This window comes from Topomyia yanbarensis, chromosome 3 (genome assembly GCF_030247195.1).
Source record: "Topomyia yanbarensis strain Yona2022 chromosome 3, ASM3024719v1, whole genome shotgun sequence".
Classification (NCBI taxonomy): domain Eukaryota; kingdom Metazoa; phylum Arthropoda; class Insecta; order Diptera; family Culicidae; genus Topomyia; species Topomyia yanbarensis.
The window spans coordinates 96577855-96596516 of NC_080672.1; the positions used below are offsets into that span (position 1 = coordinate 96577855).

General features: G+C 36.5%; 1 protein-coding gene across 1 annotated transcript; it reads left to right on the top strand.

The window, feature by feature from the left end:
- The first annotated feature begins 975 nt into the window (after nt 1-975).
- LOC131691376 (facilitated trehalose transporter Tret1-like) lies at nt 976-17858 on the top strand. The gene is made up of 6 exons (XM_058977710.1): nt 976-1593; nt 16129-16624; nt 16680-16854; nt 16917-17258; nt 17316-17502; nt 17576-17858. Exons 1-6 carry the CDS (start codon nt 1552-1554, stop codon nt 17825-17827), a joined length of 1494 nt encoding a protein of 497 aa, XP_058833693.1. The 5' UTR covers nt 976-1551; the 3' UTR covers nt 17828-17858.
- Nucleotides 17859-18662: the final 804 nt, after the last annotated feature.

Genomic DNA, 18662 nt, shown 5'->3' on the forward strand with positions numbered 1-18662 from the left:
AAAGTATAATTCTACACTTTTATTTATATGATATTACACGTCATATATTTTTCAATTATATTGTACTGAACATAAATTGCATTAGTTTTTCAATGAATGAAACTTCTTTGAAGAAAACATGTGAAGTAATGATAGATAATGTTTATTTTTCTGTGCAGTAAGCAAGTAACACCAAATAGATCTAGAATCATATCTATCTACTTTTGTTTAATTATTGTTCATATTTTTGACTAATGGTTAGGTATGCTAATTGTCATTCAAAATGGTGTTGATCTTACTCGAGTCATGGTAGGGTATAGCAAAAAAAGCTTTGCAAAATCTCTTTCATATTATGACAAGCGTTAAAGAAAACTTAAATAGAAGGCTTACTCCTGTCACTAACTTAGTGCCGGATTCTGATGAGACGAGGTAGAAACGCAAGTTCTATAACTAATTCAGTTATAGGTTTAGTGTTTTGCACGCGCAAAGCAGGATTAATAAAAATTCTTCTTGATGGAGGAAAAATAGTTTTTTCCTAAGTTTTTATCCATTCAGAAGAAGTATAGCATAGTGTAAGGAACGCTGTGATTTTGGGATATGTTGTCCATAAAACCCTCTCTTGTTAACACTTTCTCGATACCAAATTTTTGAAAGGCCCTGCGCACGCCAATGCTTGTAGAATTTCAAACCAAAAAAATAATACGGCAGAAAAGCTGAAAATTTGAAAAATGGTGCTCTGTCACCCACTAACTTCAACCCTAGCTATTTACCTTAAATTTTTCTCAATTCATCATGGAACCCCACCCGTTCATTTTTTCAAAAAATCACTCAATCAAACTTTACTCCTCTTCATCACGTGCCAACAGGACTTTCGAACACACATACACATACTTAAACGATACGCCACCGAAAGCACAGCCCACTACCCATGTGCTTCTGCGAACGTGACATTCACTTCTAGCTACTTTGCATCTCAATAAATAAGTACTACTTCCAGAACCGCATAGCTCTTGACTAAACCATGTCCAGATGATCTGTTCCAGCGGTCAGTCACAGACGAACACTCGACGGGCAATAACGCGTCGCTATACCGCTTCTGTCCTAACGTGTGGCCAACGCCATCCGATCGCGGATTAAACTCAAACTGTCGGAATATAACTCGCAAATCACGAGGGCACGTTTGACCCGGGAGAAAGTGATTGAAACATGTGCCGCGAACCGGGTATTATAGGTAGGAGTTAACCGCACACCGGAAAAAGCCGGTTTCGTTGAGGCTTTTACGAGTAAACTTTTTTTTCCGCCGGGAATCACCTGTTGTTGGTCTACATCGAACCAACATCAAAGTTCGGCAATCAAATTTGGCACGTTTGGTACAAACGGGAGGAATAGTAAATTTGTAAATGTCAAGCGTAAAGTGAAACACAACCGAACAAGCTGTCGAGTGGAAGACCGGTAGCACCCGGAGTGGAAAAATGTGCAGTGATTTTAACTTGATAACAAAAAGTAGCAGTGTGTAGAGTCTGTTACAGTACTAATAACATTCAACACGCAGTTGCAACAAAGGCTTTCGAGATGGATTCTGAGTCGAAAATTACGATGGCTGCTTTGAAGCAGGTTAGTGACGAACGATCAATTCCACGAGGAGTGGTTTCGTATACGTGTTTAGGCTAAACTAACAGAACGGATCAATAATCAACAAGTGCTCGAAATGTTCACTAGAATGCATTACTACTCTGGGGATACCCGAGCAAAGTCTAATATCAAATTAAGAACTTACCTTGATGTTGTGATTTTGCAGGTGATGATTACTCATATTGTTATCGTTGTTATCGTTTCAACGGTTAAAAGATCAAAATCGAAAGCAGAAAAATTTTCGAGATGCGCAATGTCACCCCAGATTAATTTTTTAACCGTATTAATATGGTTGGTAAGCTCCGTTATGATTTAATTTAGCTACTTCTGAAATTTTCATGGATGTGTCTCTGAGCCGCGATACATTGAAAAATTGAAAATAATGGAAAGGATTAAATTATATTAGACTGTTAAATATTTTTATTCTGAAATTTTCTTTCATTAAAATATCGTTTCAGTATCATTTGTTTCGTTTCAAAGCGCGCTTTGTGTTCACTCGGGTATTTACTTTTTTTTGCTATGCGTGAAAACTTTTCAATGGTGTGCACCTCCAAGTGATTAGACTATTGTAAACCAGCAGCGGATGTGTTTCTGCTCTGTTTTGTGTCAACCAAAATTATTCCAAATTACCTCTTCTATTACTGTTGCGTCCATAAAACCGGAGTGTTATCTCTCTGCAGGATATTGGCTCATGAATATAAAATTCTCTGATCTTTCAGAGATTCTTATAAATGGTCCAGTTTTTTCAGGCAAACTAATTAAAAGCTTTTTCAACTAGTATGACATTTTGTTTCTTCAGTGGGAGCATCTCTTCTACCAATAAATATAACTCATTACCATCTATTAATACTTTCCTCGGCAAAACAGCATTGACACTATAATTCCCTTATGCTACGATGCTTTTCTGTTTATATGATAAGCGCCTCACTATCTGTACCAACACAGTAGTTTTTAACACGAAAAATACATTGGAAGTCATTACGAAACTAGAGATGGCAGATGGAACAAGTAACAGGAAATTTCTCACAGGCAGTCTGAGTTACGTGATAATCGTCAATATGGAATTAACGAAGAGCACCGTGCTACAGATTTGTAATATACGGGTTATAATTCTGAAAACGTTTGAATGACGGATACGCAAAACGTTCCAGAAATCGACGATTTATTGGTGAAGCAGAGGAAACCAAATTCAAAATTTAAAATTGACCACAGTGAGTGTTAATGTTAAATATTGCCATGTCCGTCCTTCCGTTTGCACGGTAGCACTCTTATGGAAGATGAAATTGAAGCTCAAGCTTTCGGAAATCCCCCGTATACAGTTCCTTTATACATGAAATTTTATTCAGATAACGATTTTGTTCATGCAGCAAGGAATACTTTTTTATATTATTTTCAATTTGGTTATACTATTTTGTTTACATTACATTTCTAATTTAGTATATTGGGTGTTCAGCCACAAGTGGTGACTCTTCATCCCTATTGTTTACATGATTCGGTTGATTATTATTAAGATATGCTAAGTTATTTTTGCAGTATGAAGTTTCAAACCTACTTGTCATGTGAAAAAGGAGCTAAACAAATCTTATAAACTTATAAAGTAAAAAGAAAGCTAATCGTTGCAATTGGTGATTGTAACGATTTTTGTCGGAAATTTCTTATTATACTGTTCGTCATAATTTCTAATGTTTCTATGTTTGCGAGTCTGTGCAACTTGTTTCTGCTAAACCGGGGAGGACGCTTCAAAATCATTTTCAGAATTATTTTCTGAATCCTTTGAAGCGTTTTCTTCCTAGTAGCACAACAACTTGCTCAGATCGGCACTGCTATTAGTATTGGCGGTCTAAATATTTGTTGATAAATTAATAGTTTGTTCTTTAGGCAGAGCCTAGAATTCCTATTTATAAAAGGGGATAGGCATTTTATTTATTTGTTGCATTTTGTTTGGATTCCTTCAATGTGATCCTTAAAAGTAAGTTTTTTATCGCAAATCTAACCCAAGTATTTAACTTGATCTGACCACGTTAAATTCAAGCCGTTAAATTTAATAATATGGTTATGATTTCACGGTGTTCCTAAAACCATTATTAACAAAAAAATGACCATAAATTTGTCATACGGCATTCGAAAGATACAGTATCCAAGCATCTTCTTAGTGAATTTCAAAATGATCCATCGAGAGATTCGAGAGAAATTGCGATTTAAAGTTTTATGACACGTTTCATAAGGCTACCAGCAAACACCCACGTGTTTGGTCCTATCTCTATAAACAAAAAAATATTTGTCTACTTATTAAGTACATGGCATTCGAAAGATATGGTCATCAAGTATATCCCCTGCAAGTTTGAAAATATTTCATTGACGGAATCTATAGTTATAACGGTTTGGATGTGGTATGCGGTCATAGATGGGTTTTCTACCAGACTTCAGGCGTGAATCGATGTTTGTCCATTGACTATTTAGATCGTTTAAACGTGTCGCGGTTTTTAAAGGAAAGCCTTATCATTTAATTACATAAATATAATGTACAAAAGATGTTATTTATATGGTGCACTAAAAAATATGAAAATAGGGTTGTCTACCAAACGTTAAATATTATGTGTAAATTAAAAAAATGGATAAAAGTTGGAATGTTTATTTCAAAAGGACATATCTCAATGGTTTGTTGACCGATTCTAACTATTTTTTCATTATTGAACAGGTAGACGTTTCATCGTTAATTTTCATTAAGAAGAATATAAAATAGAGTTGTCTACATTCATAAATAGACAATATAATTGATCTCAACTATATGTATTATCACTATTTAGTGAATATCTTTATATTCAAAACGACGACCTATCAATTTCTATACATTAGTTGAAACTACAAATCATGGAAAAATAAAACCATAAATTTAACAAATATGAAGATATTTGCTGATTCAGATCAATTTATGTTATGATACGGTTTTTGTTGGAAATTTTTTATAATCGTGATTCGCTAGTTGGGTTGATAGATGTTAAAACTGGTCGAAGGGGATGTTATTGGCACAAGTTCATCTGCTATTGTCAGTTTTATTGTCGAATTGAACTTATCATGAGAATTTGACATTCAATTGTTTCTACAGCAATTGCAATCAACTAGTATATAAAAATGGTTAGGCCGCTATTTTTTATACAAAAATATTCATTAAATAATGATAATGCATATAGTTGAGATCAATTAAATTGTCTTTTTATTGATGTAGATGACTCTATTTTATATTCTTCTTAATGAAAATTAACGATGAAACGTCTACCTATTCAATAATGAAAAAATAATTAGAATCGGTCAACAAACCATTGAGATATGGTCTTTTGAAGTAAACATTCCAACTTTTATCCATTTTTTTAAATTTACACATTATATTTAACGTTTGGTAGACAACCCTATTTTCATATTTTTTCAGTGCACCATATAAATAACATCTTTTGTACATTATATTTATGTATTAAATGGTAAGGTTTTCCTTTAAAAACCGCGACACGTATAAACGATCTAAATAGTCAATGGACAAACATGGATTCACGCTTGAAGTCTGGTAGAAAACCCATCTATGACCGCATTCCACATCCAAACCGTTACAAATTTCGATTCCGTCAATGAAATATTTTCCAACTTGCAGGGGATATACTTGATGACCATATCTTTCGAATGCCATATACTAAATAAGTAGACAAATTTTTTTTTTTTGTTTATAGAGATAGGACCACACCCGTGAGTGTTTGCTGGTAGCCTTATGAAACGTGTCATAAAACTTCAAATCTTGAGCGTTTTTTCAAAACGTCATATCTGCAACGAGTTCAGGGTTGTTAACGTTGAATTCAACTTTAGCGCCGATAACGATGAATTTAGCGCCATTATCGGCGATGATTTTTACGTTAATTTCATCGTCATCGTCAACGCACTTCGTTGAATTCAACATTAGCGTTATCGGAAAATTTTGCGTTGAATTTTGTTGAAAGTATTTTTTCCATCGAAGAAATTGTATAATTTATTCACATGAAGTTTAAATTTATATTTAAAAATATTTCTGTAAGAAGGTATATTTTTAATTTTAATTAAAATGCAGATTCTGAGGTTAGTTGTAGGAGCATTCTTAACGTAGGCATAGACCCAATGAAACAAATCCAAATCGCGCGATCTTGGTGGCCAGTAGATGTCTCCACATGCAAAGGCGATCGATCATGGAACCTTCATGTCCCATGTATCATCAGCTGAATAGCAGGTGGCGTCATAGTATCGAGAATATACATCGGCCAGAGCCATGTTAAAACTACTTAGCGTCCCTGGATACTATTAAGGTTCAAGTTACCTTTTTTGAGCATGTGTTAGATTTGAACGCTGGGTAGTATGGGTAGGAAAAATTGTGTTCAGCTTTGCCACTAGATTATCCATTTAAATCTTTTCAAAACTCTAAAAGAAGAATATCAGCCGATTTATTAGATCACAACGATTCAAATCATACAAAATAGCTGCTGGAAAAACTATCGGATTCGTTAAATGGTGCTTTTGAAAAAGTGGCTGTAATTTTTTGTCACACTACCACACCGTGCTGGGGTACGCAACACAACTGCGCAATGAAAAAACCACAGCCACTTTTTCAAAAGCACCATTTAGCTAAGCCGATGGTTTTTCCAGCAGGTATTTTGCATGAATTAAATCTTGATGATCTAATAAATCGACTGATATTCTTCTTTTAGAGTTTTGAAAAGGTTTAAATGGATAATCTGGTGGCAAAGCTGAACACAATTTTTCTTACGCACACTACCAAGCCTTGAGGTAACTTGAGCCTTAAACTGAGGGGCCCCCATAACTGAACAGGCGTGAAACTGCTCAATACATTCAATGAAAATGACTACGTATCATTTCGCGGAAACGATTAATTTCAGAAAACAATTTTTAACCCTCAAAAAGGCAGGCTATAATTGTGACTTCAAGAAGCATTGCTGCTAAGATCCAATGAAAGCGAAAGCTTCTTTTTTGTCGCGTTATCAGTGAGAGAATCGAAAGCCCAAAAAGCTCGATCATTTGTATTTCAAATTACAAGTTCATTGAAAGAAGAGAACTGTAACTAGCCGGGCCTCTGAAACCGCTGCCTTTTTGAGGGTAAACCAAATGTTTCTAAAATGAAACTTATTTTAATGGCAATTGAGATGAGGCAAAACATTTGAAAGTTAGAAATATCGGAGCGAATTTCTCTTAGCTACATCCGCATAATATAATTCGCCTTTATTTTTTCAACCTTCCGGCAGTCGGGCTAGTTCACTGCGTGCACGCTGTTCTGAAAATCTAGCGAAATCGTTTTAGGGCACCAGCGGCTGCTCGTTCAGTGGGCCATAAGCGCGACTTCTGGGGGGTTAAGAGATTTTTTTTCCAATCCTCGCATTTCTTGTGCAGGATACAAATAATGATTCTTTGTTGTATTGTATCCTTTTGTATGAAGTTTGATAGCGTAGCTAAAACGACCGCACTAATCATGGGTTTCATTTCTTTCAAAGTGAAACATGAACATTTCGCGAATCTATAAATATTAACGGCACAGCTTATTTCAAGACCAGTTGTGTATGGAAGATAATCGAATATAAAATTCTGTGGCCCATAATTTGTCTTAGCGATTGTCGTTATCTGTAATTTATGAATGGTTATGAATTGAATATGGGTGAATTGAGTACTATTTTTAATTTTTTTGAGGTTTTTAATTGAATATGGTCGAATTGAATACTATGTTTAATTCTTTTAACGACATTCAATTATCAAGGGACTGGAAAGTGAAGTATATTTTTCAATATTAAGAGCCATAGTACTCAAGAGAGAGCAAGGAGGTGAAGGAAGAAAGTTTAGAAAAGCGTCCTTGCTCTCCCTTGAGTACTATGGCTCTTAATTTTGAAAAATATGCTCCAATTTTCAGTCCCTTGCTAATTGAATGTCGTTAAAAACATAAAAAAGTAACTAATAAAAAAAAGAAATTCTTTATTTCGCCACATAAAAACGTTATTCATGGTAAATTCAAAAATTCTCACGAAGAGCCTATCTTGGGAAGAGCTGTCAATATGCAGCAAAATTTGAAATTCAAAGTTTTGTTCATTTCTAATATAGTTTATTATTAAACTTATTAAATATTTGCCACTACCAAAATTCACAACAATCTGTTTAAATGCGACTAGTTATTGCTTCAGGAGTGTACACAAGATAGAATGATTGCTGTTAAAATGTTGATTTCAACACTTTTCTATCGTTCCGTGACTATGGCAGACCACAGAAGTGACGCTATTTTCAGGTGACAATACGAATGGCATAGAGAAGTTTAGGTCTACTTGATAAAATTATTTCGTCGTGCAAGCCTCACCCATATTCATTTCGTTACTGATATGACGTCTTTAATTAGATTTCTTTAGAAATATTTTAGCTGTACTTATGTTTGGATCCTTTTGGTAGTCTGGTTGTCCAATGAAAATCAAATATCAATTATTTTATATCTAACATAAGTGTGGCCCGGCGTCTATATGAGTTAAGGCGGTTCACCTTTTCGACTTTAATATAAGTAGAGAAATGTTCAAACTAAAATAGGTTTAAGTTGGCGTAGCGTTTTAGTCAGTACGAAACATCATTTATTCAAAGATAATATGTATTATACATATATAAAAAATACATCTACTAGATAGCATAAGCACCATTCTATACGTGCTCAAAACAGAAATCAACGCAAAATTTTCGTTAACGTTAACGTTACATTCATCGAAGAGCGTTGACGATGAACCATGAAATTAACGCCAAAATCAACGCCGTTGAATTCAATAGAAAAATTATCGATTCAACGATATTGCGTTGAAACGATAACGTTGAATCCATCGCATTAACAACCCTGAATGAGTTACTCTCTTTGTTTACTTTCTCTTTCGATTTTTACGGCGTCACTTCAACACTTTTCACTTATTTTACAGTACAGATCGAAAGACGGTGGTTTTAACTAGTATATTATGCAAAGAGTTGAAGGATGAATGTTAAAGTGACCGAATTATTAACAGAAGAGAAAGTAAACAAAGAGAGTAACTCATTGCAGATATGACGTTTTGAAAAAACGCTCAAGAAATCGCAATTTCTCTCGAATCTCTCGATGGATCATTTTGAAATTCACTGACAAGATGCTTGGATACTGTATCTTTCGAATGCCGTATGACAAATTTATGGGCATTTTTTTGTTGATAACGGTTTTAGGAACACCGTGGATTTAGTTTAAGAGAAGAAGCTCCAGGCTTATGCGGAAACACAATCAGTTGTGTTGTTGTCGCTTTAATGGAAATTTTCCATTTTTTTAAGATAATCATTGAAAATATTCAAGCTTCGTTGCAGTCGACTGCAGATAATACGAAAACTCAAGACTGGCTTCAAAAAAGGAATAACCTTGGCATTTTTCCATCTTTCAGGGAAGTATGCTAATTCAAAACATTTGTTGAATATTTTGACCAAGTATCTCATGGTGATTTCGGGATGGTTTTTAAGAAGAATGTTTAAAATTCCATCATAACCTGGAGCTTTCATATTTTTCAACTTTTTCATGATGGATCTGATCTCATCATAGTTTGTTTCAACAATCTCGTCTAGAGATAATACTAGATTTGAAAAGTTTTCATATTTTTGTAAGACTTCGTTTTCAATAGGACTCACAACATTGAGATTAAAATTATGTACGCTCTCAAACTGCTGAGCAAGTTTTTGAGCTTTTTCTTCGTTTGTAAGAAGTGTGTGGTCACCTTCCTTTAAAGCTGGAATTGGTTTCTGAGATTTCTTAAGAACCTTAGAAAGATTCCAGATAGGTTTAGAATATGGCTTGATTTGTTCAACCTCTTTCGCGAAATTTTCATTTCTTAAAAGTGTGAATCTATGATTAATTTGTTTTTGTAGATCCTGATAGATACTGAAATGTATCTAATGTAGCAAGATCACGAGAACCTTGATATTGATGTCTTCGAACATTCTACAAGCGAATCAGAAGTTGAAGATCGTCGTCAATAATAGGAGTATTTTATCTGTGTTGTTGGTACTGATAAATTTCTAGCATCAACTATAGAATCACTTAAATTTCACAATGCCGTATCAATGTTAGCTTTATTTTGTACATCATGATCATGATTAAAAGGTGCTGGGTCATTAGGCCGGAAGCCGGTAGGCCGAATGTTGTTCGGCCAAATGTCGTTCGGCCGAATGCCATTAGGCCGACTGCCATTAGACCGAAAGGGTCATTAGGCCGAATAGGTCATTAGGCCGAATGAGTCATTAGGCCGAATGGACCAAAGATAATGATAAATATGTATAGCGGTTGTAACTGAAAACTTTCAATGAAGGGTGATTTTTTACGATTTTTTAAAACTTGCAATAATAATGTTTAGAATATTTACAACACTTTTCTCGTTGTTGTAATGGAACAAATAAATAAAAGCAACGCCTAATGTGGCTACGGCACATCGCTTTATGTCAAGTGCTGTCCGACATCGCTCCGCTCCGTCGGACGTAAACTAATTTAAGCCCCTATGTTTGAGTAATCCGGGCAAACCAGTGGATCACAGGTTTGCTTGCGAGAGGCCGCCGCTTCCGACGGCGGCCACCTCGTCCGGCGGATCCTCAGCGGATTTACGCCGCTTCGGATCCTTGGCCTCGGCTATGCAGTTAGGCCGCATGCGCTAGAGCAGTATAACAACCGAAAATGGTTGTGGCTGGCGGTTATATTAACCCATCCATGCCCATGTGGTTTGTGGACAACAACGATTTTTAACAGCTATAACTTTTGATTGAGGCAAGATTTTCTCACAAAAATAAGTAAGGCTCATTAATGTGACTTTTGCCTTCCATTTGAGTATTAGCAGTTTTTAAGATCAGCTCTAGAACTGAAGTTATTGCAATTAGTCTGATTGGATTCCGAAGAAGCAGTGCTGCCAGAGACAGTTTACGTCAACGACTGAAAACGAATTTTTCACATATCTTCTTTATGTTGCAATACTATTGAAAACTGATAAAACCTATCAATTTAGACCGTCTTTGGCCACGTTTTCCACGCAATTGGACTATTGTAAATATTTTAGGAGAATTGTATTGAACATTGGAAGGTAAAAATTGAGCAGCTTCTAGCACTGCGAGGAAAGCACCTATTTTTATGAAAACCCCACCGTTTTCAAGGAAAAATAGTTTTGAAAGCCTACATGCACTACAAAAAGTTGGGCATGAAAGGGTTAAGCCTGACTTTTTTATTTTAATTTTCTTTTATTACCCATGCTTTTTATAAATGGGTTTTATTTTGAAATATCAATCATTGGCAATATACTCTGGTGAACGGTACATTCTGAGAAATTATTTCCGGATATTTATATTGTAATCAGAATGGTTTTGTTTGGTAATTGCATTTTCTTGGGAAACCTCTTCGACATTATATTTTCTAGGGAATGTTTAGCTAAAACTTATAGAACCACGTTGGACTGCATCTGATTGCAGTTAACATCGTAAAAAGAACTTGTGGGATTTATATTTTTTTCGGGAATTATTGCTACAAAAGCAATAATATTATCATTAATTGCCCACACACTACCAGCTTTCTGTTCCAAACGAAGTTCGTCAATCGTTTTCCATGTTCACACATGTGGTGCTCAAACAAGTTTCGACAACTGGCTATGCCAGGATTCTACCTGGTTTGTTGTTCTTGGTAATTCACTACATTGCAATATACACATCAAAAAGACGGAGGATACATAGGAAGACAGCGCTGCGGAGACTAACTAGCTAACGATCATAGATTAATCGAGATTACCAACTCAAGAAGAAGTACTCCAAATTCCATGGTACATCGTATACTAGATCTTTTGAAGTAAAGAAGAAAGAACGGTCCCTTCATTTTTGGCAACCTTGCCAAACAAATTTGATGATCGAACTTTCCATCAGGCTCGTAAAGTTGGTAGCAATTGTTTATTGTTCGTTGCTAAGTTCGCGGCTATTCGCATCAGCACGCGATTTTCCTGGTGGAATATCACTTTTCGACGCCGAAATACTTCTGCAATGGCGGCTATTCGCGTTAACATGCGGTTGCTTCTGTCGATCCGTGCTCACTCAATCCCAACATGGCGGGTGACGATCGAGGTTTTATTGCTTGTCGAATCTGTGGATGATACTTTGGAACACTGTTCCAAAAGAACAAAAAGAAAAAGGCCCTGGCTGGACCTTTTTCTTGGGTATCCTGAACAATGGATGCGCGTATTTTAATTCTATCTATTACATTTTAACGTGTTTGTATCGTATCATTAACCTTTTAAAACAGAACTGTTTAGATCGTTTTAATTGTACTAAGAGTTAGTTACTCTTCCCTAATTTTACGAATTTAATCACCGTCGCGCACTACGAAACTGGTAATAAGCCACGGACCGAAAGAGATCGATTTTAGCCGAGCCAAGCTATTTATGTGCGTAGAAATTGCGAGAAAGACCGAAAACATCCGAATATCTACGACAAATGAAGATTTGGCAGGTCCATTCTGTTTGGCAACACTGACGCTAATGGCTCCATCGGTGGAATGATCAGAACATCTCAGTTGTCACACAGCCATAATCGAGCATATCATGTAGCGTGAGGACGCACCGGTCAGAATAGAGGATACGACACTGATCTTATCCAATATACCCGGCCCTCACAAGATGCTTTCAGTTCGCTCATTTATATCTTATGAGAGCGAGAGACCGCAAGAGCGTAAAAGAGAGGGAATCTCGCAACCGAGTACAATAGGGTACATCGGGGTTAATGTTGACTTGTGGTGGAGCACACAAGTTGCAATTTGGGAACCTATCGGTTACAAGCTAATGGGATTGAAAACAGCTTCTCGAGAAAGTGAAAAAGTTACTGGAAGGTGATTAGAATCAAAGTCAGCATGTGTAACCAATTCGTGACATAGATCTGTCAAAACCAAATCAATTGTTGATGGATTCCTTACAGACAAATAGCAGTAATCATTAAAAAGTAGTTAACCATTGGAATTGCTTTGAGTATTATTCCAGGATCGGAGTTTGGCGTTAAAATCAGCAATTATGAAGAATTTCGACCAATTTCTTGTAAGTTTTTTTAAGTCTCCTTTCAAGAAATTAATTTGCTCGCCAGTGCACTGAAAAGGCAAATAGGCTGCAGCAATAAAAATGATACCAAGATCGGTTTCAACTTCGATCCCCAAACTTTCGATCACCTGTAACGGAATTTTTGATCCTGCGATTAACCGCTATTGTGATTCCTCCGCCGAATGCAACAATTCGATCAAATCGATGAATAACATAATTAGAGTTACTTTTCAATTTAATATTTGGTTTTAATAAAGTTTCAGTTACAACGGCTATATGCACATGATGTGCCCTCAAGAAATTAAAAAAATCGTTTTCGCTCGTTTTTAATGAACGAGCATTCCAATTTAATAAATTTAAATGATGATTTAAAGTCATTATTAAACTTTAATTTAATTACAATTTTGTTAGCAAATTCTAACCCTGTTTGAAAAGCTTCAAACATGGAGGTAGAATTTAACATTCAAATCATCAGCTGCATCATAGATTCTAGCAAGAAGTTCAATTTTTCTTCCGTTGCGCTACCTAGATCCATTGGACTAAAGGAAGCGTTGGATGCAAACGAGTTTGTAGGCGTGGTAGCCGTTATTTTGGCCTTGTTACCTGCCACTGAAGCATAAGAAGACACACCATTGTAGGATGATATTCTATAGTAATCCTATGTCATTGAGGGATAGCAAAGTTACAGAAAAAAGCGTTACAGAAAAAAATTAAATGTTTTGTTCAATAAAGTGAACAGTTTTGATTCAAAAACATTTCAAACTGGTTACATGTTTTACCTTAGAAAACATATATATGAAATTGTGACCAGCTATTAATGAATAATAGACAATAACACTAGTTTACAGCATTTCTTAACTCATTAAGCTGATGCTCATTTTCAATGTAAATCGAATGCTGAATACGAAAATTAAGTAAAAAATTGTAGTAGAACACTTTTTAAGCTACAGTTAAATATGAATTTCACCTTTAAAATAAGAAATATGATGAGTAAAATTCAAATATCTTCAGTTATTGTGCATTAATATAAAATATTGTTTCGTTAAATTAAAGGTGAATGAATGTACTTTCGGTCATCTGAACATTTTGTTTTAGATCTACTAATAGTTCTTAAAAATCATGTTTATGAACTTAAAACCTGCTAATAACCAATTAAAATAAGTACTTATCGGATAAAAAAATGTGAAAGTTATTTAATTTATTGTAAAATGGAAATTTTTGAGTTTCTCTGGGTCATCTTATTGAAGCACCTTAATTCTATTTTTTTCTAGAGCTTGTATAACAAAATAATAAGGCTTCTCGGTTAAAACTCTGTTAAACAAATAAATCAACGATTACGTATATAAATTTGGCAAACTTATGCGTGCTTTTTATTATATGCGAACAGTGTGTAGGGAGAAAGTCGGGATAATTCAAACCAAAATTTAGTAAATAATGATGATTGAAAAACTATAAAAATATAGGTTAATTTTATGAAATGGTGTTGTATTTGAAGTTAAGCACTCAGAAAAGAAGTTGAAGTTGAATAGAGGAACTGAGATGAATTAGGGAGCGTGTATCCTACAAGATCAATACACCAATTGCATTGCAAATTTTGTTATGCGTATTTGCTGATTTATTTGATAATATTTGCCATTTAAACCGTAATTTTTTACGCGTCAACTAAACTAAAAACTGCAATTGTTTAAAAAAATCTCAGGTACCTTTGACATAATTTACTTATCATATTTCTTGATATTGTAAATCTTATATGATTATATTAGTTTTAAGTGTATATAACGGCTATTGGATGAGCAAGCAACTCGAACTTCATAGGTACCTAACAACACCAGTTCATCTAAACCTTGTCCTAGCTAACATGAGACTAATTTTTAGTGATAACATTCTGCTTTCATTGTACAGGTAGGTATATGATTGAGGTTAATATCATAAGTGAAATTTCAGATATCATTTTGCGAGATAACTTGTTATCTTATACGAAAAAGTATATTGCATGCGTTCGCATTTATTTGACCACGGTTAGGTGCATAATTAAAATTTTATAGAATCTCGAAATGCGCGGTAATTTTTAATCTTGAAGAGGGAAGTGCATTGTTTATATTTACATCTAATGGCGATGGGTGATAATTTGAGTTAAAACCGTTGTTGTGAGAAAAATTGTCGTACATGCCCATGTTGTCATCGATATAGCTGTCTTGTTGCTTATGATCTGCACACCCGAGTGTGGATTTCTCGTCATTCGTGATTATTTTCTTACTAATAGTGCTAGTGGTTGATTTTGAGATACTGTGCTATATTTCTCTTTAGGGGAGAAAAATGTAAGCAAATTACACTGAGGAGAAAACTATTTTAAACCACATTTGTATATGTTAAAGGCAAAAAAACCATTAACTAAATTAGTTATAGAATTTGCGTTTCGACTTTGTCTCATCAGAATCTGACACTAACTTAGTGACATGACTAAGCTAGCGACGGATTGACGCTAGCTCCAAAAACGAAAACACTATTTGTGCTTCTGAGCAAACTCCTAGTCCTGCGTGATGTCCCGCAAGAAAAGGAGTTCATATTAAGCTGAAGAGAATTAATGAAGTTGCAACTTGCTTTGGCTTAGCAAGCCAAGACAATATACACCATGCTATATTTCTCCTGGGTGGAGAAAAATTTCGCAAAACTATTTTTTCTCCTTTATGGAATGATTCATAAATGACGTAGCATTATATGGGGGAGGGGCAGGTTTGTACTTTGTGATGATGTGTGACGACAGGGGAGTTATTGGTCGTGTCATGCTACGTAGCTTTTTTAAAGGGGAATAGGAGTTGACCTGAACTCACGACAATCTTACCCGTTTCATCTAACTATCATCGTTTTTATCTTTTTAAAAAAAATAGGGGGGCAAGAGGGGGGGGCTATGTTATTACCAGGGGGTATACAGAGGTTTGTGATGAAATGCTAAGATAGGAGAGGGGGGTGTTAAAATCACTCAAAAATGCTACGTCATTTATGGATATAGCCTATGAGAAAATTGATTTAAACCACATTTGTGCTTAGTCATGTCCCTAAGCTAGTGTCGGATTCTGAAGAGTCGTAACGCAAACTTCATAAAGTATGACGGAGTGTATACAGTAAAACTTAAAAATGTATCACATAAAAATAGCATCTCAGCTCGCATCTAGCGAATCAGTTATAAACTTAGAACGGAAACCTAGTTCTAAGCAGACTCATATGGACATGATCGAAAGGAAATGTGATGAATCCTTTGCCTTCTGCTGGTAGGAGTTGGGCGTTACGCCCAAGCCTACCGCATGATCGTTGATAGAACGTAACTCATCATCATTTTTACCGTCGACGGTACGATTACATACAACTAGTATAAACTCCTTACAAACCTTTTATTCATTGCAATCTTCCGCAGACACTGCTCTCACTATCCGTTTCACTATCCTACTTCTGCATCGGCCTGGTACGCGGCTACTCGGCGCCTGCTGTACCATCGATGAACGAAATCAACCCTGGCCTGCTGCCGGACAAAAACATAGCCTCCTGGGTCAGTTCGATACCGCCGTTTGGAGCCTTCTTCGGCAGTCTAGTGGCATTCCCACTGATGCACAAAATTGGCCGAAAGTACACAGTGATGCTAACGTCACCCGTTTGGGTCACCGCATGGATTCTGATAGCGACGGCGGAAGATTGGAAAATTTTACTTCTAGCCCGGATGCTGTCCGGATTCGGAGCCGGATTGACGCTACCGTCGGCGCAGATCTACGTGAGTGAATGCAGCGATCCGAAGATTCGAGGAGTAATAGGATCATTACCCGCACTGTCCATGTCCGCCGGAATCCTGGTTACTTACGTACTGGGGAAATTCATCGAGTGGCGGTTATTGGCGTGGGTATGCTGTGGCGTGGCGAGTGAGTTGCGTATCTGTCACAAACTAAAATCGGTACTAACCCTTAAAAATTCTAGGTTTCCTATTTGTCGCAGTGATTAGTTTTCCTCAATCACCAGTGTGGCTAAAAACAAAAAAACGTTACGAGAAAGCGCATCACTCGGCAAAGTGGCTTCATTTACAGGGATTTACGTTCGATCCAAAGGCTCAGGAGATACAAAAAGCAGTAATTAATGGAATGGCGCACGAGCAGTAAATTGTTATCTTACAACTCACAGAAGTAGAAGCATTTAATAAATTATCTTACCTTCTAGGAAGGAGAAACCTTTCTCCAGGAAAGTCCTCTTTCGCAGGCCAGTCCTCGTGCCGTTGGGAATCGGGCTTGCCTTACTCTCGATTCAGCAGTTGAGTGGAATCGACGCCGTGATCTTCTTCACCGTTGAGATTTTCCGTTCGGCGGGAAGCTCCATGGACGGCCACATCGCAACGATCATTGTTGGTGCCGTACAGGTGCTGAGTAATTTCTCAGCCCTGTTCGTCGTAGACCGTGCCGGTCGGAAGCCACTATTGATCTTTTCCGGTGTCATCATGTGTTTCGCGATGGCCTCGATGGGAGCCGCCTTTCATTTGAACTCGGTTGGAAATACCTGCTTCGGGTAACTTAGAAAATTCGTCTAATATTGACATTCACCTAATAAATCAGATTTTTTCAGTTATCTTCCACTGGTGAGCCTGATAATCTTTATGGTAGGATTTTCTATCGGTTTCGGATGCATCCCATTCCTACTGATGGGTGAACTATTCCCAACCGCACAGAGAAGTCTGCTTAGTTCGCTTGCTGGATCTTTCAACTTAGCAGTGATGTTCATAGTGATTAAAACCTATCACCCCTTAGAAGATGTGAGTATTTTTGCCAAAAGCAGTAACAATACTAAAATTGTATATTCAAACCAAAATTTATTTTAAATTTAAGGTCATCACGACTTCGGGTACATTCTGGTTGTACAGTATTCTGTGTGCCATAGGAGTGGTGTTTGTGATAACCTGTGTCCCAGAAACGAAAGGACGCGATTTAGAAAGTATTCACAAACTGTTCGAAAAGAGTCCCACGAAAGCGGACAGCATAGAAACTGGTGTTAAACAAGGCCATGACAATGTTGCCATGAGCACTGGAGATGAGATTTTACCTTGTGCTGAAGCGAGCAAAATAGATACTAAACTATGAAGAGTTCAGCTGTGCTTTACTAACAAAATAATATTTGAATTACTTTCCTTACTTCCGAAATCCAACAAGAAAATTAATTGGCCACCGGTGTAATCGATTACACCCTCTCAACTCCTGTTTGATAGAACAAAACTTTTCTATGGTGACAGTTCTTGTCTCTGGGACAGTTAAGTATAACATAAATATCTCTAAGGATTTCATTCTTGTAGCCTTCGTTTAACTACGACAATTACCTTCTAGTACAGGCATTGTAATTCTCACTCACTCGTACGAGAAGGAGGTTCCCGATATTTATCTTTTTCGAATAAGATGAGTACCCCAATTCTGAACCTCCTAAAATAGCGTGAAATGATTTTTCAGATATAATTAAATTGATTATAACTTCCGTCTCCGGAGACACATTTTATATTCGTTGAAATGAACAGAAATGTCAAAAACGTTCCGTTAGCAAGAAAACAAAAAAATAATGAACAATAAACTATTTATGTCACGTTTATTGTGAGCACCAGCAAGCCAGCGAACACAAAAGGGATACGGTAATAAACGCTCATTCTGCGGGAATTTTCGTCCCATTTTTCCGATTTTTTTTCTTGATTCGCGACTTTTAAACTCTTCCTTAAACATTCGTCGCTCGCTCATCTTCCTTGACTGACACGGTGGGCCACAAATGCAGGCTTGCGAACCGTTAACATCAAATTCGACTGGCACCGAATTGCATACAATCACAACCAGCCACAGGCACTGCTGCCACATGCTGCTGTAACATATCAGTGGCTTAATGAGTGCTGCGGGTTACCGCGAGAGGTATGACACACACGAGCGTTAAGCGGAACTC

What these genes read in the sequence shown, in the direction of transcription:
- LOC131691376 (XM_058977710.1), top strand. Translation starts at nt 1,552, where the DNA reads ATGGATTCTGAGTCGAAAATTACGATGGCTGCTTTGAAGCAG. An exon ending in GGTATGCTGTGGCGTGGCGA is followed by an intron (nt 16,625 to 16,679) that starts GTGAGTTGCGTA and finishes TAAAAATTCTAG; the next exon opens with GTTTCCTATTTGTCGCAGTG. An exon ending in GTTGGAAATACCTGCTTCGG is followed by an intron (nt 17,259 to 17,315) that starts GTAACTTAGAAA and finishes AGATTTTTTCAG; the next exon opens with TTATCTTCCACTGGTGAGCC.